Source organism: Tupaia chinensis, unplaced genomic scaffold (assembly GCF_000334495.1).
Source record: "Tupaia chinensis unplaced genomic scaffold, TupChi_1.0 Scaffold000197_1, whole genome shotgun sequence".
Taxonomy (NCBI): domain Eukaryota; kingdom Metazoa; phylum Chordata; class Mammalia; order Scandentia; family Tupaiidae; genus Tupaia; species Tupaia belangeri.
The window spans coordinates 7135955-7159590 of NW_006159672.1; the positions used below are offsets into that span (position 1 = coordinate 7135955).

At 49.0% G+C, this 23636-nt stretch overlaps 1 protein-coding gene across 4 annotated transcripts in view; it reads left to right on the forward strand.

The window, feature by feature from the left end:
* KNDC1 (kinase non-catalytic C-lobe domain containing 1) overlaps positions 1-23636 on the forward strand; it is a 69026-nt gene that overhangs the window by 1057 nt on the left and 44333 nt on the right. For all 4 annotated transcript variants that reach the window (XM_006146938.3, XM_006146939.3, XM_006146940.3 and 1 more), the window contains exons 2-5: positions 10919-11117; positions 12384-12442; positions 22669-22815; positions 23439-23556. In XM_006146938.3, coding sequence (XP_006147000.1) covers positions 10919-11117; positions 12384-12442; positions 22669-22815; positions 23439-23556 — 523 coding nt within the window. The remainder of the gene's footprint in view (positions 1-10918; positions 11118-12383; positions 12443-22668; positions 22816-23438; positions 23557-23636) is intronic.

Genomic DNA, 23636 nt, shown 5'->3' on the forward strand with positions numbered 1-23636 from the left:
AATCATCTAGGGCAGACCTGGCTCACCAGTAAGTCAAACTGGGCCACCTCTCCTAGAGTAGAAAAGGCCCAGCAGCTGCTTGACCCAACCCACTTCCTTGAGGACTGGGACTCAGAAAGGATGGGAATCCGTGCTGTCAAGGTACTGTCCTTCCAGGAAGCCAGCTGCCCAGCCACCTTGTAGCAGCTGAGGCTTTTGCTGGGGGAGAGGTGGGTCTGCCCCCGCCCCCTCAGTGGCCTGGATTTGGTGCAGTTGAAGGCTGCAGAGAGGAGAGAGGCAAGGGAATAAATAAACCTTTAGATATTTCCATAGCTTTGATGGAAAGAAAGGATGCACTCAGCCCACGGCCTTCAGAAACTCGCCCAGAGGACACATTTCAATGTATCTGTTGGAAGATTTTCCTCCTAATCACTATCTGAAGCAGACCTGAGGACATGGCTTTTCACACAGAGCCTTTTTGTATCAGCCGCCCAAGCTTTGAGGGCCTCCTCTGTGCCCGGCTGGTACCAGGTAAACAGAACACGCAGTGCCACAATTTGAATCCAAACCCTCAAATCCAGAGTGCGGGCTGTCCTTCTGCCATGCCCTGACGCCTTCTGTTGGAAGGAATGTTCCCCAGTGTCCCTCTCAGCTGGAGCTGCTCCCACTGTGCAGAGTACACTGGGGTGGGGAGGTCTCTGTTTGTGACCTTGACTGAGACCTCCAGATGAACTAGATGCCACCTTGTTAATAGGTGGGTGAACCCATCGCCTGGGGGGGAGGTGCTGCCTTTGCATATGTTCCCCTAAAGCAGGAGGCCAGTCCCCAGGACCCGACTTTAAGCCTGACAGATGTCCTGTGTCTGAGAACACACCTGGGTTCAGACTGCTTCCTTCACGTACTCAGCTCAGTTCATGTTGAAGGTTTTTAAATCTACGTCAGGGTCACATGACTGTAGCTGTTATAACATTCTATCCCTGCCAGTGGCATCAGGAGACCGTCTGGAGGCACAGGGCAGCAGAGCCCAATCAGGTGCCCATTCGGGAGCTGGTGGGGGCAGCACAGGATGAGACCCCCCTCCACATTCCAGAACTGAGTTCTGCTTCCTGTTCTTCTAGACTCTGGGCCTTTACCCCGAGTCCAAGTTCTGAGGCTGCCCTCACCGTCCCCCTCCTACCCCTCCCCTCCCCAAGGCACAGAAAGGTTCTGCCTGTGTTTTCATCCCATTGGGCTTCTGGTCATGGACTGGCCCATGTGCCCACAGAACCAATCTGCCCTGACTCGGGCAGAAAAGGAGATCCCCACTTGACCCAGGCCTGCACCCATTGCATTCAGCAGGCCGTAGGGTAGGGTCGAATAAATAAACTTCATGACCCATGAGTAAGCCAGGCCCCTCAGCATGAGCCACTGCCCCAGAGGATGCAGGGGCTCTCAGGAAGACCCTCTCATCTTTCAAGGATACAAGATCTTTGCAGAGAGCCTTCTAAGCCTCCAACAGGTAAAGACCCAGCCATGGGGTTTCTGCGTTCCCTTTTGAAGAATGCTTGCATTTTGCAGCACCCCCCCCGCCCCAGTAATCATCTAGGGCAGACCTGGCTCACCAGTAAGTCAAACTGGGCCACCTCTCCTAGAGTAGAAAAGGCCCAGCAGCTGCTTGACCCAACCCACTTCCTTGAGGACTGGGACTCAGAAAGGATGGGAATCCGTGCTGTCAAGGTACTGTCCTTCCAGGAAGCCAGCTGCCCAGCCACCTTGTAGCAGCTGAGGCTTTTGCTGGGGGAGAGGTGGGTCTGCCCCCGCCCCCTCAGTGGCCTGGATTTGGTGCAGTTGAAGGCTGCAGAGAGGAGAGAGGCAAGGGAATAAATAAACCTTTAGATATTTCCATAGCTTTGATGGAAAGAAAGGATGCACTCAGCCCACGGCCTTCAGAAACTCGCCCAGAGGACACATTTCAATGTATCTGTTGGAAGATTTTCCTCCTAATCACTATCTGAAGCAGACCTGAGGACATGGCTTTTCACACAGAGCCTTTTTGTATCAGCCGCCCAAGCTTTGAGGGCCTCCTCTGTGCCCGGCTGGTACCAGGTAAACAGAACACGCAGTGCCACAATTTGAATCCAAACCCTCAAATCCAGAGTGCGGGCTGTCCTTCTGCCATGCCCTGACGCCTTCTGTTGGAAGGAATGTTCCCCAGTGTCCCTCTCAGCTGGAGCTGCTCCCACTGTGCAGAGTACACTGGGGTGGGGAGGTCTCTGTTTGTGACCTTGACTGAGACCTCCAGATGAACTAGATGCCACCTTGTTAATAGGTGGGTGAACCCATCGCCTGGGGGGGAGGTGCTGCCTTTGCATATGTTCCCCTAAAGCAGGAGGCCAGTCCCCAGGACCCGACTTTAAGCCTGACAGATGTCCTGTGTCTGAGAACACACCTGGGTTCAGACTGCTTCCTTCACGTACTCAGCTCAGTTCATGTTGAAGGTTTTTAAATCTACGTCAGGGTCACATGACTGTAGCTGTTATAACATTCTATAGTCAGGCTGAATCCCAAAACTGTCTTGTTAAGGTGAGGGAAAAGCAAGGCTGTGGTACCATCCTGGTGGGTAGTGCTGAAGCAGTCCCCAGAGAGAAACAGGATGGCTGAGGCCACAAGGCAGTTTCCAGGGAAGCACGGTAGGCACCAGCCCTAGGACACATACAGATTACATAAGACATAAGAATTCACTCTTTGTAAAGTCATTTATAACAACGAGGTCAAGAAATAAAACCCTGGGGTCAGCAGGTGGTGTGGTGGTTAAGGCGCTGAACTCCCACATGACTGACCATGGACTCCCAGACCTGGTGGCTGGCTTTCTCACTTTCCCTCTCTCTCTGTCTGTCTCTCTCTAGTGAATTTAAAAAGTGGTAATAATGAATAAAATTGAGTAAAAAATTCTTAAAAAGAAAGAGAGAATTAGATAGAACCCTTTGAACCCCACCTCCCAGAAGCTTCTGAAATGTCCCTGCCCCATCATGACTTCAGAGAAAATACAAATGGTACTGAATATATGAAATGATGTTTGCTCATCATAATCAGGAGAATGCAAAATACACCTGCTGTGAATACCTTTCCAAGACTGCCAGGTTGGCAAGAACTAAAAAGCTAGACAGTGGCGGATATTGGCAGGGACCAGTGCCTGGGCAGCTCTCCCTCACTGCTGGTGGGAGTATGAACTGGATCAGCCTCTTTGGAAAACAGCTTGGCATTCTCTAATGAAGTATAAGTTGCCACCACCCCATGTCCCATTTGGGCCCTGGAAACACAAGGTCCATGCATGGACAATGTACACACGAGGATGCTGTCAGTTGGAAGCCACCCAGAACACACAGTGACTGAACCAGCAGGGCCTAGCTAGGTCCTGGAGGTTGTGGCCATGCTGGGTTCCTGGCCACCTGCAGGTGGTACAAGCAAAAGACCACAGGTACACAGCAGACAGAGAGATATTTTACCCAGGCGCTGAGCAAGACAAGCTCCTGAAAGAGGTGTCCTTTTCTGGACTCCCATGAGATTTCACCACTGTGAATGTAAAATATGGTATCGGAGGCAAAACAGCATGACCCAGACAGGCAGTGGCTCTAGAGGAGGCACATGCCAGCTGGCTGTGGTTGAGGGACAGGCAGAGCAGGCTGCCCTGTTGAGAGAGAAGTGGTGCCACTGACCCTTAGTAGTGTAGTATACAGGAAAGAGGCTTGGAAATGAAGAGGGCGTTTGGATTGGGGCCTGGGGCAGGGTATTTACAAGTCCCCAGGCATTCCTAAGGGGCAAACAATGTTCTCATCCCTCCCTATGTTCAGTGTGTGCCTCCCTAGAAACTTCTGTAGGCTGTGTTAGGCTGATCTCAAGGATTTGAAAGCACATGGGACCTGGTAGCCACCTGGAAGAATACACAGCTGGGGGCACCTATGAAGAATGGATATTGCGCCCTTTGGGGGTCTATGACATCTGTACCAAAAGGCACTCAAAGCAGGAGGCACCTGGAGAACCAAGGAGAGATTCGTGGTGGGGTGACAACCATGAGCTGGAAGAGGGTGAGCACTTTAGGACAAGTAGGTGAGCCCATGACAGGACACTGTGTAGAGCTCCCTGGGCCTAAAGGTCTGGCGGATCGGAGAGGCCACTCGCAGGCCTGAGATTGTCCACAGATGTTCACAGCAGAGATGCCACTTGCAGGCCTGAGATTGTCCACAGATGTTCACAGCAGAGATCTGAATTTTGTGTTGTCAAGCTCTGTTAAAATATTCCAAGGCAGAAAAAATTAATTGGTTCTAAGAGAGTGTATTTGAAGTGTGCAAAATGATCCATACGTTCTCCTATAACCCTGGCTTAGTGTGTCTCTGAATGGAGAGGCCTCTTCAATGCATAGGATCCCCTAAATGGGGACACCTTGCTGTGACCAGATAAAGGTCCACAGGTGAGAAGCCTGTCGTGCTGTCTGAGACCCAGGGATTGGCTGAAGTGCTCCTACACTGGAGAGCAGCCCACCCCTGAGTGGTCAAGTCCTCCTGCCTTCTCTCCTTCCACTCTGGATGGGGGAGGATTAAGTTCATGTCCATACAATTTGCAAGGTAGAGACCACTCTTTTCTACCCTGCAAGGATATGACTTAGGTAGTCCCATCCTTACACCCACCGTAAGCCCCCCACCCCCCACCCTGGCAGTGTTTTGCTGAGGAATGGTGAGCTCAGGGCAAGGTAGAAGGCTCAGTGGGCTGGGCTGGATTGTGAAGATCCCTCTGGGCCTGCCTGAGTAGCTGGGTCTGTACCGTGCAAATGCATCCTCCAAAGGTTGGCAGAAATATGACAGGGTCAGACTGGTTTGGCAGGAGCAAGAGGTGGGTGAAGTGTAGAAAACTGTGATGCCTCCAGCCTGCTGTGGGGGCCCTGTGGTGGTGGGCATGTGGAAGCCTGGAGGTAGGATTGGCAGACCGGTGTCTGTGGAGCCAAGGCTGGCTTTACCATTCACAGCACATCACCTGCCTCAGAAATGCCCGCTGCAGCCTTTTAAGTTCTTGTCGATCCTACCTTGGCAGCCCTGCAGCCTGGCCTCTGCTATGGAATTGAACCCTCCTGGCAGCGAGGCAGAGAGCGATGGGGGCCCCCAAGAGGCCCCATCTGGAGGCAAGGACAGACATGCAGGATAGGCTGGGCCAAAGGACACCCACTTGGCTCTTATCCACCCAGCTGTGCATAAGGGCATTCACTGAATTTGGGGATTTCATAGGGCGCATAGGTTGTGCCCTATGAACTGAGAAGCTTGAATGTCTGGTGAGTGCTACCCATGTCCATCCTGGTCTCTGTTTCATCTTCGTCCCTGACCTCTTAAGCCAAGGTTGGCCCAGTGCTCCCATCTGCCCAAATCCATCACAGATTTAGGCAAGGTGGTAGGGGCATTCCTCCTGCCTGCGCCAGGGCCAGAGCGGGCTGGAGATGGCAGAGTAGCTGCAGATCCCAGAGGGCAGGTGACCCCAGGGCCCAAAGTTTAGGCCTAGGGGTCCCTTAGTACACAGTGAGGCCCGCTGTTGATAGGCAAGGGGAGCCAGCAGGGTCTGGAGCCTTGTGTCAGAGGAATCCCACCCTTGGGGCAGAGGATTTAATAGGGGCTGAGATTATCCTGCCTGTGAATGGAGGCCTCAGCCATGAGCCAGAAACAATGACTCAGGACCCTACTGAAGTGCCCCATAAAGTCATTTAGGGAATACCCCCCCACCCCACTCCCCACTTCTGGTGTCCTGCATTTAGACACCCTCAACAAGAAGAGGACACTCACAATAAGAATAGTACGCTCTCAGGACCAGCAGTTAGCGTAATGGCTATGTTGTTGGACTCCCACGTAGTCGACCGCGGTTTGTGTCCCAGACCCAGTGGCTTAAACTCACGCCAGGCACGTGCTCGTGCGTGCCCAAGATCCCAAGAGGAGAATGGAGGAGAAGGGATTGCAGCATGGCCATCCTCCCTGGTCTCAACACGAATAGGCACTGGGAGCTGTAGGTGTCCAGCTCTCTCAAGAGATGGAGGGGGCTCCCCACTCACTGTGGTGTCTTCCCACTGGGCCTGAGCAAAAGATCTTTCTGTGGGCAGAGAGATGAGCCTTTGGCCACACCTGACCTGGCTCTTTCTCTTGGTAGCATGTCCTGTCACTAGTCACGTGTGAAGGTGGCTGACTAGCCCATGTAAACGATAGGCAGGGGTGTGAGGGCCCTGCAATGGCTCTCAGACTCTGGCTGGCTCAGACTCACACAGTGGACAGGCTTTATTTCTGTTAAATAGCATGAATCCATACGGGCTTCAGAGTTGTTATTTCCTCATGTAGTGTGTACCTGTGTGTGTGTGTGTGTGTGTATGTGTGTGTGTGTGTGTGTGTTTGCAGCCACATGTGATGTAATGTGTATATGTGTACTGGGATCTGCATTTCCGTGCAGGTGTGTATATGTAGATACCCATGTGTACACCCTTATGTATGTATGAATATACAGTGCCATGGCACCTCTTTAACCAGGCCCCTTAGGCATCACTCAGGCTCTCTTGAGTCTTTTTTTTTTTTTAAGAATTATTTTTATCGAACTTTATTTTATTTATTTATTTTAATTTTGACCAATGAGGGACAGAATGAGAGAGAGAGAAAGAGAAAACAAGCTGCTGGGTCTGGGACTTGAACCACTGTCAGCCATATGGGAGTCCAGCACCCTTAACCACCATGCCACCTGTTGGCCTCCCTCTTCTGGGTCTTAAGAAGTCCTGGGCAGACAGGTCAGTAGAACCGAATCCACAGGACCTTTCATCAGTCAGGAAATCTCAGGAACACAGCAGGGAGATTCTGCCATAGAAGGAGCTAGAAGGGCTGGGGAAGGAACATCATCAAGCCTCTCCCTGGACTCTGGTTATATCAGGGCCACAGGGACAGTGGACAGGCCCAGGTCCTGGCTTCCCCAACCAGTGAACCCCAGGGACTTGGCCAAGATGCATACTGGGGAGCTCCTCCCTGATTCTGCTTGTTTCTTTGGTTTAGGCCCTTTATCCCATTTACCTGTGACTGTGGGAATGCCTTGCTGTGCCAGCTGCCGGCAAGGGAAATTCAGGAGGTGGGAGACTTTTTAGGACCTGGTATCTTGGCTGTGCTTGTAGAGCAAGAACAATCCTGGATGCTGGGTGGGCCAACACTGAGGCTGGAGAAGCTGATAGGGGCTCCTTCTCCACTGTCCTCAACTAGTCCTCACTTTCCCATCATTGCCACTCCCCCAAGGCTGGGTATCCCAACCCTCTTCCCATACGCACATGCTTCCTCCAGGCCCAGCCCGAGCCCCAACCATCAGAATCCCCCATCCCTGCTGTTGTTGAGGTGGTACATGAACACACACACACACACATACTCACATGGGGGTGACTGGGACACAAGGTGTCTGATATATGTGAGGGTGTGCATCTGAGTGTGTATGTTTAAGTATATGGACAACTGAGCGTGTGCCTGTTCTTATATGTGAATGTGGGTGTATGTGGCATTATGTGTTAGTATATGTGGGACTCTGTGTACCCAATGTGAATATGTGTGTGTGTGTGTGTGTGTGCGTTTGTAAACATATGAGTAAGTACATGTATATGTGGAAGTATATGCAGTATGTTATCCATACATGTGTTTCGGGTTGTGTGTAGTATGTGTGTGAATGTATGTGGGCATGTATGAGTGAGAGTCTGGGCGTGTATGAGTATGTGATTGTGCGTAAGTGAAAATATGGGGTGTGTAGTGTGTGCTTGTGTGTGTGAGCATGTTTGATCTCATCGAATGGGTTTGTGTGCATGTGTGGATGGATATGAAAATGTGTGGACACATTGTGAGTTTGTACATGCCTGTGTATTGGTGTCCCAGTGGATAAGTGTGTGTATGTCTAAGAATATATATGTTGGTATATGTCAGAGTATACATACTTATATGTGTGACCATGTGTGTGAGTGTGATTCTGTCCGGTGAGTGCAAATGTGTTTTTTTTCTTTCTTTCTTTGTTTTTGGAGAGGTTTTCGCTATAGGGCGCGTGCGCCTGCCAGACAGAGAGAGACATAGAGACAGAAAGAGAATGGTGATGCTGCAATCCCTTTCTCCTCCATTCTCCTCTTTTTTTTTTTTTTTGGAGAGGTTTTCGCTATAGGGCGCGTGCGCCTGCCAGACAGAGAGAGACATAGAGACAGAAAGAGAATGGTGATGCTGCAATCCCTTTCTCCTCCATTCTCCTCTCGGGATCTTGGGCACGCACGCATACGTGCCTGGCATGAGATAAAGGAGTTAGAGGTTTTTTTATTTTTTATTTATTTATTTTTGAGAGGTTTTCGCTATAGGGCGCGTGCGCTTGCCAGACAGAGAGAGACATAGAGACAGAAAGCGAGAAATCACCCCCCCCAGGGGGAATGGTCACGCCGCAATCCCTTCTCCTCCATTCTCCTCTCGGGATCTTGTGCACGCACGCACACACACCCGGTGTGAGTTCTAAGCCACCGGGTCCGGGACTCGAACCGCGGTCGACTACGTGGGAGTCCAGCGACATAGCCATTACGCCAACTGCTGGTTCCCTCCTCCATTCTCCTCTTGGGATCTTGGGCACGCATGCACAAGCACCTGGCATTAGTTTAAGCCGCCGGGTCCGGGACTTGAACCACAGTCGACTACATGGGAGTCCAACAACATAGTCATTACGCCAACTTCTGGTCCCAAGTACACATGTGTTTAAATGTGCATGTGTGAGCTGAGCATGTGTGAGTGTATATTGCTTGTGTTAGGTGAGTGCATGTGTGTGTGAATGTGCATGTGCTAGGTAGATGGGTGTGTGACATGTGCAGATGTGCTATGGTTTGAATATGTTCCCCAGAAATTCATGTGTTGGGATTTTTTAAAAAGAATTATTTATTTATTTTCTTCATTATTTTTAAAAATTATTTCATTTAATGTATTATCATCATTACAATTTGTTTCTTATTCAACCAGAGAGAGAGGGAAAGTAGGAAAGCAAGCTGCCAGGGTGGGACTCAAACCATGGTCAGCCATTTGGGAGTCCAGTGCCCTTAACCACCATGCCACCTGCTGGCCCTTATTATTATTTTTTAATTTACCAGAGAGAGAGAGAGAGAGAGGAAAAGTGAGAAAGCAAGCTGCCAGGTCTGGGACTTGAACTGCAGTTGGCAATGTGGGGGTATAATGCCTTAATAAATAAACTGAAGTACTGCTTGTTCCCCCAGAGAACAGATATCATGCTGGTCCCAAGTGCTGGGATTTGATTGTCTTGTCTGTATTGTAAAGTATTGAGAATTTAATTCCTTCATGGTGTCCCAGCCTGGAGGCAACAGTGTCATGAATAGATTATTGATGTCGCAGGAGATTCAGTGAGTTCTGTCTGAAAAGCTTAGTTCTCACGAGAGCTGGTTGTAAAAGAGAAGTCAGTCAAGACCCTTCCCTCTCTCTGCATGTGCCTGCCATCCTCTGCCCTTCTGTCAGCCATGCTGTAGGCTGACTTTGGACTTTCCAGCCACCTGAATTGTGTGAGTTTATAAACAAACTTCTGTTTTCTTTATAAAATCACCCAGGCTCAGGTATTTCTTTTAGTAACGTAAAAATGAACGAAGACAACATGTATGAATGTGCTTGTGTTCACTGGGTGCATCGTATATGTGTGTGAATATGTGTGCTAGGTGGGTACACGTGTATATACATGCACATTAGATGAGTGGATGCCTATGTGAATGTGTGTGTTAGGTAGGTGGGTGGCTGCATGTGTGCATAAATGTACTTGGGTGTGTGTGCATGTGTGTGAATGAGTGTTAGGTGGACAGGTACGTGTGTATGTGTGAATTAATATGCTTACATTTAGTTAGTATATGTGTGTAAACATACATATATTAAGTGGGGGGGAGTGTCTGTACAGGTGTGTGTTAAGTGAATGGATATGTGTGTGTGTGTGTATGTGTGTGTTAATGTGCTTGTATTCGGCGTGTGCATGCTTGTGAATGTTAGGTGGTTACATATGTGCATGTGCGAAAATGTGTGTGTTAAGTGGCTATGTGAGTGTGGTGTTTGTAGCAACCATTATGATCATAGCTAGCTCTCATGAAATGAAGGGAGTCCACTTGGGTTCTAAGGTGAGCCCCATATGGGAGAGGCTTAGGCTATGTAGCCATGCAGAAGGAACCATGGTGACTGTTTCCTCTGTGCTCCCCCAAAGAACAGATACCGTGCTGGCCCCATGTGCTGGGACTACCTGGAGCTAATGTCTGGGCAACTCCACATGATTACGTCATAAGATCGTGCCACTCTAGCCCCCTGTGCATAGCTTCCTGTACACAAGTGCACTTTCTGTAGGTGTCTACTCATCTCTCATCCCTCTATTTTAATTTACCAGAGAGAGAGACAGAAAGTGAGAAAGCAAGCCACCAGGTCTGGAGCTTGAACCGCGGTTGGCAATGTGGGGGTCCAGCACCTCAATACATCAACTGATACTGTGTACTTCAGATCTCACTTATCTGTTCACAACCTCTGCATACGCTCTGAGCTGTGAGCCTGCAGGGTCAGGGGTATCCCAGCTGGCAGGTAACCCAGCTGGGCACAAGTTCTCAGGCTACAGCCGAGCGTCCGGGAGGAAGGTTCCTGGGCTCAATAAGCGGACACCTGCTCCAGGCAGCACACTGAGGGTTTCACCAACTGCTCTGTGGCTCTGACATCCAGGGAACAGTGGGATGACTATTAGAAAAAGAAGACCTTGCCTAAGACCCTGTTCCTGACCCATACAATGAAATATTATCTGTTCCCCCAGAGAGTTTGTCTCAGCATCGAGGTGCCAAGCCTTCACTGTGGGAGGTCCTGGGGTGGCGTGGGCTCCACCTTAGACCCCGTGCCGGCTGCAGGCTCACAGCGTAGGCCTGTCTTGGCAGGAGAATGTATCCCTGGCCGACATCCTCTCTCTGCGGGACAGTGGCCTCAGTGAGCAGGAGGCCTGGGCCGTGTGCCTGGAATGCAGCCTGTCCATGCGGAGCGTCGCCCACGCGGCCATCTTCCAGACCCTGTGTATCACGCCCGACACCCTGGCCTTCAACACCAGTGGAAACGTGTGCTTCATGGAGCAGCTCAGCGGTGAGGCTGCCGCAGATGGGCGGCTGGGCAGGCGGGCAGGTGGGCAGCTGTGGGTGGTTAGGTGCTCTTTCAGGGTGATGTGAATAGCCAGGGTCAGATGCCAGGGCCCAGGTCTCCTTTTGAATCTGGTGGGATGCTCCACCTGAGGTACCTTGGAGGGAGAAAGTCAGGCTGCAGAACGAGCTCAGTGGCTCAGCTGCTGGTGGGTGTTTGCACTTTTAGTGGGGGCATGTGTACGTGTGTGTGCATGTATCAGGGGGGTGCAGCCGGCCCCGATCCACAGCTGGCTTCCACTCAGGCCTTTCTCCCAAAGGGATGCTGAGCCTCCCCTGAGCCCATCCTACTGATCCTGCAGGGAGTGAATGGAGGAGACCTTGAAGGGGAGACTCACTTGCCTCTCCAGCTGTTCATATTGCACCACCCCCTCTGGGAGGGCCTGAGCTGACAGACTGGCCTGGTTTCTCACTAACAGCCACCTTCAGTTTTTCTTCCTCAGTAAGCCAGACAGAGGAGTCGGCAGGTGGCATGGTAGTTGGGGCACTGGACTCCCACACTGTTGGTTGTGGTTTGAGTTCTGGACCTGGCAGATTGCTTTCTCATTTTCCATCTCTGTCTCTCTTTCTGGTCATATTAAAAAATAATAATAATAAATTTAATTTAATTTAATTTTAAAAATTAAAGACAGAACCCTTTTTTCCTCCCACTTTGGAACCAATTTCCCACTCTTACAGTTAGAGAGCTAATTTCCCTTTCTACCATTGGCACCTTAATGCTTAAAACTACCCTCAGGTGTGTGAATCCAAGGATGAGAAACCGGCCAGAGAGGAGTTGGCTCCAGGGGGCCTGGAGTCTGTGTCTTCCTCCTAGTCTCTTCTGGAGGCTCCCAAGGGCTGAGTTCTTTTTTTCTTTTTTATTATTTTTTTTTTTTTGAGAGGTTTTTGATATAGGGCACGTGCACTCGCCAGACAGACAGAGAGAAACAGAGAGATAGAATGTGAGAAATCACCCCCCCCCAGGGGGGATGGCCACACTGCAATCTATTCTCCTCCATTCTCCGCTTGGGATCTTGGGCATGCACGCACACGCGCCCGGCGTGAGTTTTAAGCCACCGGGTCTGGGACACGAACCACAGTTGACTACGTGGGAGTCCAGCAACATAGCCATTACACTAACTGCTGGTCCCCCAAGGGCTGAGCTCTTGATACGTTACTCTTTGACATGTGCTTCATGGGTGTGATCAAAGCACCTTCTCTTTTCTTCCCCAAGATGACCCTGAAGGAGCCTTTGTGCCCCCAGAGTTTGATGTGACCGGGAACACCTTTGAGGTAAGAGCTGGCAGATGGGTCCTTCCCTCCTCACCTTTACTATACAGTTACCTTAACTTTACGGCAGTAGCCTCTGGGACTGGGGGAAATGCTGCTGCAGCCCATTGCATTGGCTTCCCTGGGGAAGGCTGCCCTTGCTGACCACAGGGGTCTTCACAGGAGCAGCTCGAGGGACAGCCTGGTGTTTGGGAGCAGTGGCTGTGGGTCCATGTTTGTCATTGTTATAGTTGTATAATGTAATTAGTGTGTTTTCTGGGATGCAAATTTGCTACATTCAACATATTTAAAGTGCCTAATTGGGTGCCCATAGTTCTGGTGGGTGCCCGTAGTTCCTGAAGGAATCAGCAGATGTGTAGTTGTCCACTCTCTGAGCACTCTGGGCACTCTGGGACATACACTGGCTGACACCCAAGGCTCCTGAGGCCACTGTGCCCAAAGCACCCACTGTGCAGCCTGAATGCACAGTTTTAGGATCCCTGTGCAAGGGGTATAACAGCAGCGCACGCCACAGTCCTTCCAGGTCTTGGTGCTCAGTGCGGCTACGGTATAAAAAGGGAGACAGAGAACCAGTGTACAGGCCCCACCCGGCCCTCAGGCTGTCTGTCCATCGGACACCACGTTGGAGTCTGACCTGGAACACAGAATGGCCTATTCATGGCTCTTGCCTTACTGGAGCCACAGTCGCCATAAAGACAGAGAGAGACAGAGAGAGAGAAAGCGAGAAATCTCCCCTCAGGGGGCATGGTCATGCCACAATCCCTTCTCCTCCATTCTCCTATCGAGATCTTGGGCACGCACGCACACACGCCCGGCATGAGCTTAAGCCACCAGGTCTGGGACTCAAACTGCAGTCAACTACAACGATGGGAGTCCAGCAACATAGCCATACACCAACTGCTGGTCCCTAATACCCTAATTTTACATCTAGCCATCTTGCTAAACCTTTAATTTCTAATAACTTAATAGATCCTCTTAGTTTTTCTTTATTTTTTAAAGAATTATTTATTTGTGACCAGCAGATGGTGTAGCGGTTACATCACTGGACTCCCAGATGGCCAACCACAACTTGAGTCCCAGACCAGGTGGCTTGAAAATCATGCTGGGTGCATGTGTGTGCATGCCCAAAATCCCGAGAGGAGAATGGAGAAGAGATTGTGGCAGGGGTATCCTCCTTCCATAGGAGTGATTTCTTACTTTCCCTCTCACTGTGTCTGTCTCATTCTCTCTTTGGCAAGTGCCTGTGCCCTAAGGCCAAAACCTCTCAAAAAAAAAATATTTAAATTTTTTCTTTTCTTTTTTGTTGCTATAGGGCACATGTGCTCACCAGAAAGACAGAGAGACAGAAAGTGAGAAATCACCCCCACAGAGGGGATGGCCATGCCGCAATCCCTTCTCCATTCTCCTCTTGGGATCTTGGACACGCACGCACACATGCCCAGTATGAGTCTAAGCCACTGGGTCTGGGACTCAAACTGCGGTCGATTACATGGGAGTCCAGCAGCATAGGTATTATGCCAACTGCTGGTCCCTATTTGCTGTTATTTTTAACATTATTATTATTATTATTCAGTTTGACCAGAGACAGACAGAGAGTGAGAAACAAAGCTGCCAGGTCCAGGACTCAAACTATGGTTGGCCATGTGGGAGTCCAGCACCCCAACCCTCACACACCTGCCGGCCCCTTTTTTTTGAAATTTTTATTTTATTTTTGTCAGATGGGGGTATGCACCGGGAAGAAAGAAGGAGTGAGAGAAAAGGAGAGAGGGAAGATATGGGGATGGTCGCTTCACAATCTCTTCATCTCCATTTCTCCTTTGGGGATTTTAGGCAAGCATGTACATGTGCCTGGCATATTTTTTCTCTTTCTTTCTTTCTTATTTTTTTTTTAAGAATTATTTATTTATTGAATTTTGTTTTTTATTTATTTTATTTTTTAATTTGACCAGAGAGAAAGAAAGGGAAAGTGAGAAAGCAAGCTGCCAGGTCTGGGACACAAACTGCAGTCAGCCACGTGGGAGTCCAGCTACCTTATCCGCCACAGCACAGGCTGACCCTAGTTTTTCTATTTAACTGATCAAATTACCAACACAAAATAGTGATATTCCCTCCTAGCCAGTGGTTATGCCTCAAATGTCCTTTCCTATCTTGCAGTCTGTGGCCAGGAACAGCAATGAGTTGTGGAATACAAGTGGGATGACAGTGAGCGTCCATCCTCACAGGCAGAAATTAATTATGCCCCTCTGATTCTAAAGAGCGTTTTTCACCTTTCCTCATCCGGGGTGACATTTGCTTGGCCAACTGGGTTCCCCTTTTTGCTGAGTTTTATCATGAATATACATTTCATTTTTTTTTTTTAGAGGTTTTTGCTATAGGGCACATGCGCTCGCCAGACAGACAGAGAGAGACAGAGAGACAGAAAGCGAGAAATCACCCCCCAGGGGGGATGGCCACACCGCAATCCCTTCTCCTCCATTCTCCTCTCAGGATCTTGTGTACGCACGCACACGCATCTGGTGTGAGTTTAAGCCACCGGGTCCAGGACTCAAACCACGGTCGACTACGTGGGAGTTCAGTGACATAGCCATTACACTAACTACTGGTCCCAATATACATTTCTTTTCTTTTTCTTTTTTGCCACCGGGTCCGGGACACGAACCGCAGTCAACTACATGGGAGTCCAGAGACATAGCCATTACGCTAACTGCTGGTTCCCTCCATTGATTCTTGATTCCTGCTTCCCTTGGATTTTTTTTTTCCTTTAAATGAGTAGACTAGTAATTTTCCATTGTGTTGATATTTTTGACCAGTATTGCCATCACGATCTTGTGTAAGCAGCCCCCTCTCTTTCTTTGCCTTGTTTATGTAAGAATGAGATGATCTGTTCCTTGAAAGTCTGGTAAAACTCATTTATAAAGCCATCTGTTTCCTTTGAAGAAAGATTTTTAATTACTTCTCAATTTTTTAGTAGTCACAAGACTAATTTCTTTTTTTCCTTACTGAGTTAGCTTTTTGGTAAACTAAAATTATGGCTAAAATTCTTGGCATTGGGACCAACAGATGGCATAATGGTTATGTCTCTGGACTCCCACATAGTTGACTGTGGTTCGAGTCCTGGACCTGGCAGTTTAATTAAAACTCATACCAGGCACATGTGTGTGCATGCTCAAAATCCCAAGAGGAGAATAGAGGAGAAGGGACTGCGGCATGGCCATTCCCCAGGGAGGGTGATTTCTCGCTTTCTTTTTCTCTCTCTGTCTCTCCAGCAAGCACGCGTGCCCTCTAGCAAAAATCTATCTAAAAAAAAACAAACTTGGCATTTAGTAGCAGATGATATTCTTTCTTTTTTCTTTTTTTTTTTTTTAGAGATTTTTGCTATAGGGCGTGTGTGCTCGCCAGACAGACAGAGAGAGACAGAGAGACAGAAAGCGAGAAATCACCCCCCAGGGGGGATGGCCACACCACAATCCCTTCTCCTCCATTCTCCTATCTGGATCTTGTGTACGAACGCACACACGCCTGGTGTGAGTTTAAGCCACCGGGTCTGGGACTCAAACCACGGTCGACTACGTGGGAGTCCAGTGACATAGCCATTACACTAACTGCTGGTCCCAGATGATATTCTTTCTAACAGCTTCACTATCTATAGGTTGCCTCCTTTTTCTCTCACTGGATATTTAATTTCTTTTCTTTCTTTGTCATTTTTTTTTTCCTTAAAGAGATTTTTGCCATAGGGGTGTGTTTGCTCACCAGAGAGAGAAAGAGACAGAGACAGGGAGGGAAAGTAAGAAATCAGCCCCCCGGGGGATGGCTACACCACAATCCCTTCCCCTCTATTTTCCTCCCGGGATCTTGGGCATGCACACACATGCACTTGGCATGATTTTCAAGCCACAGAGTCTGAGACCTGAACTGTGGTCAGCCATGTGGGAGTCCAGTGTAACTACTGGCACCATCTGCTGACCCATCTTTGCCAGCAGTTATTTTGACAGTTTATTGGAAGTGTCATGTGATTTCTTCTGGCATGTCTGTTTTCTGTTGATTCTTGATTCTTATTCTCTGTTTTACTTGTTTTTAATTAACTGGACACTTAGCTCATTAGTTTTCAGCTTTTCTTTCTTTCTAATATTAGTTTTACTACTTAAGGTTATGAATTTCCCTCAACACACCAGTGTTGCTGCATTTTATGAATTTTGTCACGTAGTGGTTGTGATATCACTTACTTCTGGTTATTTTTTTTATTTCCATTGGAATATCTTCTTTAGCCTTTGAGTTATTTAACAATAAGAATGAATTGGGCTTTTTCTTACTTTTGATTAAGATACATACAGAAAAATGTATATATCACAAGCATACAGCTTAATGAATTTTCACAAACTGAATATCTCTATAAGCAGCATCCAGATCAAGAAGCAGCGTGTGTGGGACCAGCAGGTGGCAGAATGATTATGTTGCTAGACTTCCACGTAGTTAACCACGGTTTAAGTCCTGGACCCTGTGGCTTAAAACTCATGCTGGGTCCAGTTTCTAGTCATCCAATGTTGTAGATGGGTGGTGGATGGATATGTAGGTTGGTAGATGGATGGATGATATATGGGTGGATGGATGGACAGATATAGGTGGATGGCTGTATAGATGAGTATGTGGATGGATAGATGATAGGTAGATGGGCAGATGGATGGATGTGTGGATAGATAAATGGGTATGTGAATGGATGGATGGAGGATGAATTGGTGGTGGGTAGATGGATGATAGAAGGACCACAGGTAATGGATAAGTGGCTATGTGGATGGATGGATGATGGATGATTGAACGGGTGGGTGCCAGTATGCCTGGGGGAAAACCCGGGCGGATGGGGAGCAGGATTGGATACCCTGGCCTTGCCAGCTGTGGTATAGAACTAGGATCTATTCTCAGGGCTGGGAAATTACTGTTGAAGGCTTGATCTGAGGGTGGCACTGCCACTCGGGTTTTTGTATTCTGTGCATGTAGCAGGCCCTTGCTGTTTGGATGCTCAGCCAGATTTTTAAACCTCTGGTCCACATTTCTGCCTTCACACCTTTGCTCACACCACTACTTTGGCCTGGAGTGTCCTCCCCTGTCCTGTCTGGGTGGATGGCACAATGCTGTTTACATCTCCTCTATGGAGTCCTCTCTAACCCCAGCCCTGCTCCCAGTCCCTTGACGTTTGCTATAGTTTAGCCAACATCCTCTGGGTCCCCAGATGTTGGAATCCATCGAAGCACTGGACTATGCTTAATGCTGCTTGGCATCCCTGTCCCTAGCCTGAGGGAGGTGCCATTCAGCATCATTCTGCTAAAGTCACTCTCTGTGGTGCCACCTACTTTGCAGGAACAGGCACTAACCACAGACAAGTAGGGGGCAACTGGAAAGGTCCAGATGTCTGAGCAGTTGGCTGAGCAGGGTGTATTGAGCCAGAATTCAGACCTAGCCTATGCCATCGGAGTCACAGATGACATCATGGGGCCTTGATGCCCAGAAATGACAACAGTAACAACTGCCACTTCTGTCACTTTGAGGTTAATTAGACCCAGGGCACCTCCCAGGGCTCAGATAGGTCCCATGACTTGGCCAGGGACTCAACATGTGAGAGGGGCCAGGACTTAAGGGGGAGAGAGGGTTTTTTAATCTTTCTTTTTTTTTAAAATTTTTAAATTTTTAATTTTTTTTTTTTTTTAGATTTTTAAATTTTAATCTTTTTTTTTTTTAAGATTTATTTTTATTTAACATTATTTATTTATCTTAATTTGACCAGAAAGGGACAGAGTGAGTGAAAGAGAAAGAGAGAGAAAGTGAGAACTCAAGCCACCAGATCTGGGACACGAACCACATTCAGCCATGTGGGAGTCTAGCACCCTTAACCACTATGCCACCTGTTGGCCCCCCATTTTGATCTTTGAGAGGTGAGAGTGGTCTAGAGTCCTGACCTGGGCATAAGGTGAATAATGGACAGATTCAAGGACAGGGAGTGTGGCACGACACAGCCACCAGGCAGGGTGCGTGTGGGGAGGGGCTGACTGCACAGTCTGTAGAGGACGTGTCCGTGGGCTTGCAATCTGAGGCGCTTCGGCAGCAACTCTGGCAACTCCAACTCAGAGAACAAGACTTCAGAGGCCAGCTGAAAACAAGATACATTCCAAAAATAAATGCTTTCCTTTGTAACAGTAATTACCAGTTAGAAATGAAGTAAAAATGTTCCATCTATAATAGCAACAAAAACTATAGAAAGCCCAGGAATAAACATATCAGGAAAGACAGGAGACGTAAAGCAAACCACATGTCTCTTCTCAAAACAGGAAAACAAGCCGTGAGCAAATGATTTCACATTGCAAGCACACTCAAAACATCACATTGTGCCCCACAGATGTGTATAATTATCGTTTGTAAATTTAAAATAAAATAAAGACAGACCCTATCTCTACACATAAGGATTTTACTTTGTTAAAAAGGTTCCTTCTCAAATTAATATTAAAAAACTATTGAGGGCCAGCCAGTGACATGGTGGTTAAGGCAGTTAGATCCCACATGACCAACTGCACGGTTTGCATCCTGGACCCAGCAGCTTGGAAAATATGCTGGGCACATGTGCATACATGCCCAAAATCCTGAGAAGAGAATGGAAAGAGGGGGCCTGGCCGTCCCCCTGGAGGGTGCTTTCTTTCTTTCTCTTTCTCTCTGGCGAGTGCATAGGCCCTATAACAAATCTTTAAAAAAAAAAAAAAATTTTTTTTAAAGCCATTACAGTTACAATAAAAATCCCAATTTTCTTTTTCTAGACAGCACATGTGCTCACTGGAGAAAGAGGAAGAGAGAGAGAACGCCCCCTAATGGGGTGTGGTCATGCTGTAATGCCTTTCTCCTCCATTTCTCCCTCTTCAGATCAGCCATGTGGAATCTGGTTCCCTTAACCACAGCCCCCAACCTTTTATTTTATTTATTTATTTATTTCATGAGAGAGGAGAGAGACACCCTCAGCAGGGTCTTGTCATGCCACAGTCCCCTTCCTCTAGTCCTCAAGCTAGACGGGATCCTGGGCATATGCGCCTGGAATGTTTCAGGTCAACTCAGGACCCAAACTTGCAGTTAGCCATGAGGCTTCCAGCACTACACATCAGTATGCCACCACCTGTACCACTGAGGCTAGGCCTGGGTGTTTTTCTTTAATAGGAATAGGAGAGCTTAAATGTGCTTTCTAAAATCTGACAAACATGAAAATAGACAAGCTGTGTTTGAAAAAGAAAACAGATGAAGGGTAACTTGTCCTCCAGATAGCAAAAGATACTCTGAATCTCCTGTAATGAGCAGACCTGACAGGGAGAGATGAATCAACCAGTGGAAGCGGGCTGGACAGCACCCTGGGCCACAGAGGAGCCAGCAGGCAGAAGGGCAGTGTCTTCAGTGGGCACACAGTGGGTTCTTGTCCACACTTACATTCCCCTGGCATTCTAGCACAAAGGCGATTTCAAATGGGCTTAGATTTAAATAGTTGTAAATTATTATCAGTTGAAACAAAAGAAAGCTGTCCTTATCTTGGGACAGATAAGATTTGTCTAAAAAGCCACTAAAAAAAAATTGATCAAATTTCACAAATAAAAAATTAGAGCTTTTGGAGCCAGCAGATGGCATAGTAGTTAAGGTACTGGACTCTCACATGGCCGACCATGGTTTGAGTACCAGACCCAGTGGCTTGACACACATGCCAGGTGTGTGTGTGTGCGCCAAATCCCAAAAGGAGAAAGGGATTGTGGCGGAGCCATTCCCCTGGGGGATCGTTTTTCACTCTTTCTCTCGATCTCTCCCTATGTCTCCAGTGAGCACAAGCACCCTATAGCAAAAATCTTCACCCCCAAAAAATGAGCTTTTGAATATAAGAAGACACATAAACCGAATAAAAATGAGCAAGAGTTGGGGCGTGTGGCACCTAGACCTAGGATCAGCACTTGATGTGCAAAGAAAGTACCTGAAACAAGCAACTTAGCGAGAAGCCACCGAAGTCTATGAATGGGTATTCAGAGGAAAAAATTAGAACTACACATGAACAAATGCTTCCTCTCATTCATTAGTGCAGAAATGCAAATTAACTCAAGACACTAGTTTCCCCATCAAGTTGGCAAAGCTGCAAAGACCCAGAGCATCTGAGTGGCGGCAGATTCAGCATTCACATCAATGGGTCATTTAGGAGGGGAGTTTGTCAGCAGCCATTGAAATCAGAAATGTGTCACCTGTGTCCCAGCAACACCACGTAAACCTGAACCCTCACAAACATAGCTTTGCTGCCTAAAGACATCCACACAATGAGGCTACGCAAAGCATTGGTTATAACAGGAAAGCATCAGAATCGTCCAGAGTGCCTCCGTACAGAGAGGAGGGACCACCATTGTCTGAACATGCAGGTCCCACAAGGTCCATCAAGGAGGTGGATCCTGGCCCAGGCCCTCTGTGAGCTGTTGAGGATGCTCATAGGCATGGGCAGGTGGCAAGCACTACCAGGTGGGATAAGAAACCCCAGGGGCTGGCAGCAGAGGAGTCATGAGGGCTCTTGGCCCAAGGCACTAAAGCAGGGGAAAATGACCAGGGCCCAGTGCAAGCCAAGTCACGAGGAGGCATCTGGGAAGTGTCAGGCAGCTGCACCCACCAGAATCTGCTCAGCAGGGAGGTGTGGGAGACAGGCAAGTGGCAAAGGAGCCTGCTGGTGTGCCACACAGCCATCCTCGGGGAAAGGGTAGGACACAGAAGGACCAAGGGGGGTCCCTGACCTGGAAAGAGATTTATGGTATCAAAAAACCCAGAATGTAGGACAAATGCAGTGCATAGAGAGAAGAGCCCATACTTGGATGCACTTGTGTGTGTGCACATGTGTATATGTGTGTGTTTGCATGTGTGTGTGCATGTGTTCAGCACAAGAAGGCCCCTGGGAGCCCCACTAGTCATGGAAGTGGAGCCATCTGAGCATGCCACTTTTGAGGGCACAGTTGGCTCACAGTTAGTTCATGCTGCAAGGGGAAAGGGTTCCAGGATGATAAATGGTTTTTAGTTTCTTCCTGTAACATTTCTCTTTTCTTTGAATAAAATATCTCCTAAGGAACAAAAAAGAAGTTTGAGGCAGAATTGACTGAAGTTGGTGATGGCTGGATTGGGCAGGGCTTGGATGGAGTTGGGGGGCTCTGGCCGGTCTTGTTCCTAAGACAGAAATCCCAACAGAGATGAATCTAAGAGGGGAGTCCCAGACAGGACAACCAATTGGTCTTGGGGTCCTGCAGTGCAGGACTTTCAGTGAAACCTGGGTACCATCTGGTCATCCTGGACTTCACAGCAGACCGTGAGGTAGATCTGAGGTTACATGAAGAGGTCACAAGGCCACCCCGGTAGAGGACTGTGGCTGGCTCCAGCTCCACCATAAGTCACAATGGGTAGCCCAGGATGAAATATTGAGTGTCACCTCTAGTGGACTAGAGAGGGCACTGAGAGGCAAATAGGGCCGAGTGGGAGAGACTCAAACGGTGTGACCTAACTCTGGAGCAACACACCACCAGACCCTAGTTAGCTCTTCCATGGCCTGCTGTGTGGCCATATGCAGCTTTCTGAACCTCTCTGGACTCAGCTTTCTGTTGGTAACATGAGGATGATAAAGCCTAGCCCCTACATGCAGCTGTCCTGGGATGAAGCAGGGAAGACACAATACGCACGGTGCCCAGCCCCAGGCAGCGTCCACACCATCAGGCGCCTTAGGCCTTTGATGTGGACCCAGGATGGGAGTGCATGCCCTCGTGGATGCAGTTAGGAAAACCCCAGCTTTTGAACAGAAGGGAAACCTTGTCTTTCCTTCAAAAAATTGAAATCCAGTTTTTGAAGAATATACCTAAGACTGAAAAGCCCTACCACTCAGAGAGGTCAGGGAAGGAGATCTAGTCATGTGCCCCTCAGCAGGTGGGGCGGGTCTGTGGGGGCAGGAAGTCTTGGAAGGGCACTGGTGAGTGCCTTGGGGCCTGCACTAACCCAGACCTGAGAGCTCTAGGGCTGCTAGACACAGAAAGCTGCTGCTCCTCCCCAGGGGAGTCTCTGCGGTGGGGGAGTCATTTCTGCAGCCATGCAGGCACTGTCATGAAGAGCAAGGTGGTCCCCGAGACACATGCGGTGGTGCCCATGGCACAGTGCTGCCCGACCGAGGCCTGCTTTCCCGGCACTAATGGGCCTGTTGGTGCCCGCAGGCTCACATCTACTCTCTGGGGGCCACACTGAAGGCAGCCCTGGAATACGTGGCAGAGCCTGAGCTGGAGCCCAGGCTGAGCCAGGACCTGGAGGCACTACTGAGCCAGATGCAGGCAGAGGACCCTGGGGACCGGCCCAGCCTTGAGGTAAACTCCCACCCACCCCTCAGGCCAAGACCTCCACCCTCCATTTGCCCCAGACACGCCCAACACACACACACACAGACCCAGGAACCTTGCTTGGGTTGGCAGCCCTGGAATACGTGGCAGAGCCTGAGCTGGAGCCCAGGCTGAGCCAGGACCTGGAGGCACTACTGAGCCAGATGCAGGCAGAGGACCCTGGGGACCGGCCCAGCCTTGAGGTAAACTCCCACCCACCCCTCAGGCCAAGACCTCCACCCTCCATTTGCCCCAGACACGCCCAACACACACACACACACAGACCCAGGAACCTTGCTTGGGTTCCTTCACCAGAATGTGGTGCTATTGAATATTAACGAAGGACTTAAATTTTTTTGTACGCTTTTGTTACGAAAGGTTTTGGCTTATAATGATCATGGGCTAAACAGAATCTCCTGACTTTCCGCAATCCCAGCTTGCATTGATTTTTATACCGGAAAATGGACATGGGGGGTGGGCAGGATCCAGGGACAGCCTGCCTGTCACGTCCAGGAAGATGTGGTACTGTGTAAAAGTGGGTGGGCCTTCGAAGGGCAGGCCTTTCTCCTTGGCGAGCCTTCCAGTCTGAAGCATGCACCTCCTGTCCGCAGAGCATCATAGCGCTGTGCGAAGAAAAGATGCAGCTCACATCCTCCTGCCGCCTGTGCCGGAGCCTCTCAGCTGTGGGAAGGAGGGTGCTCTCCATCGAGTCCTTCGGAGCGTTTCAAGGTAAGGACGTGCCACATTTGCATGTATGTGAGTACACATGCATGCAGGTGTCACAAGGTCCTCAGGAAGGTGGATCCTGA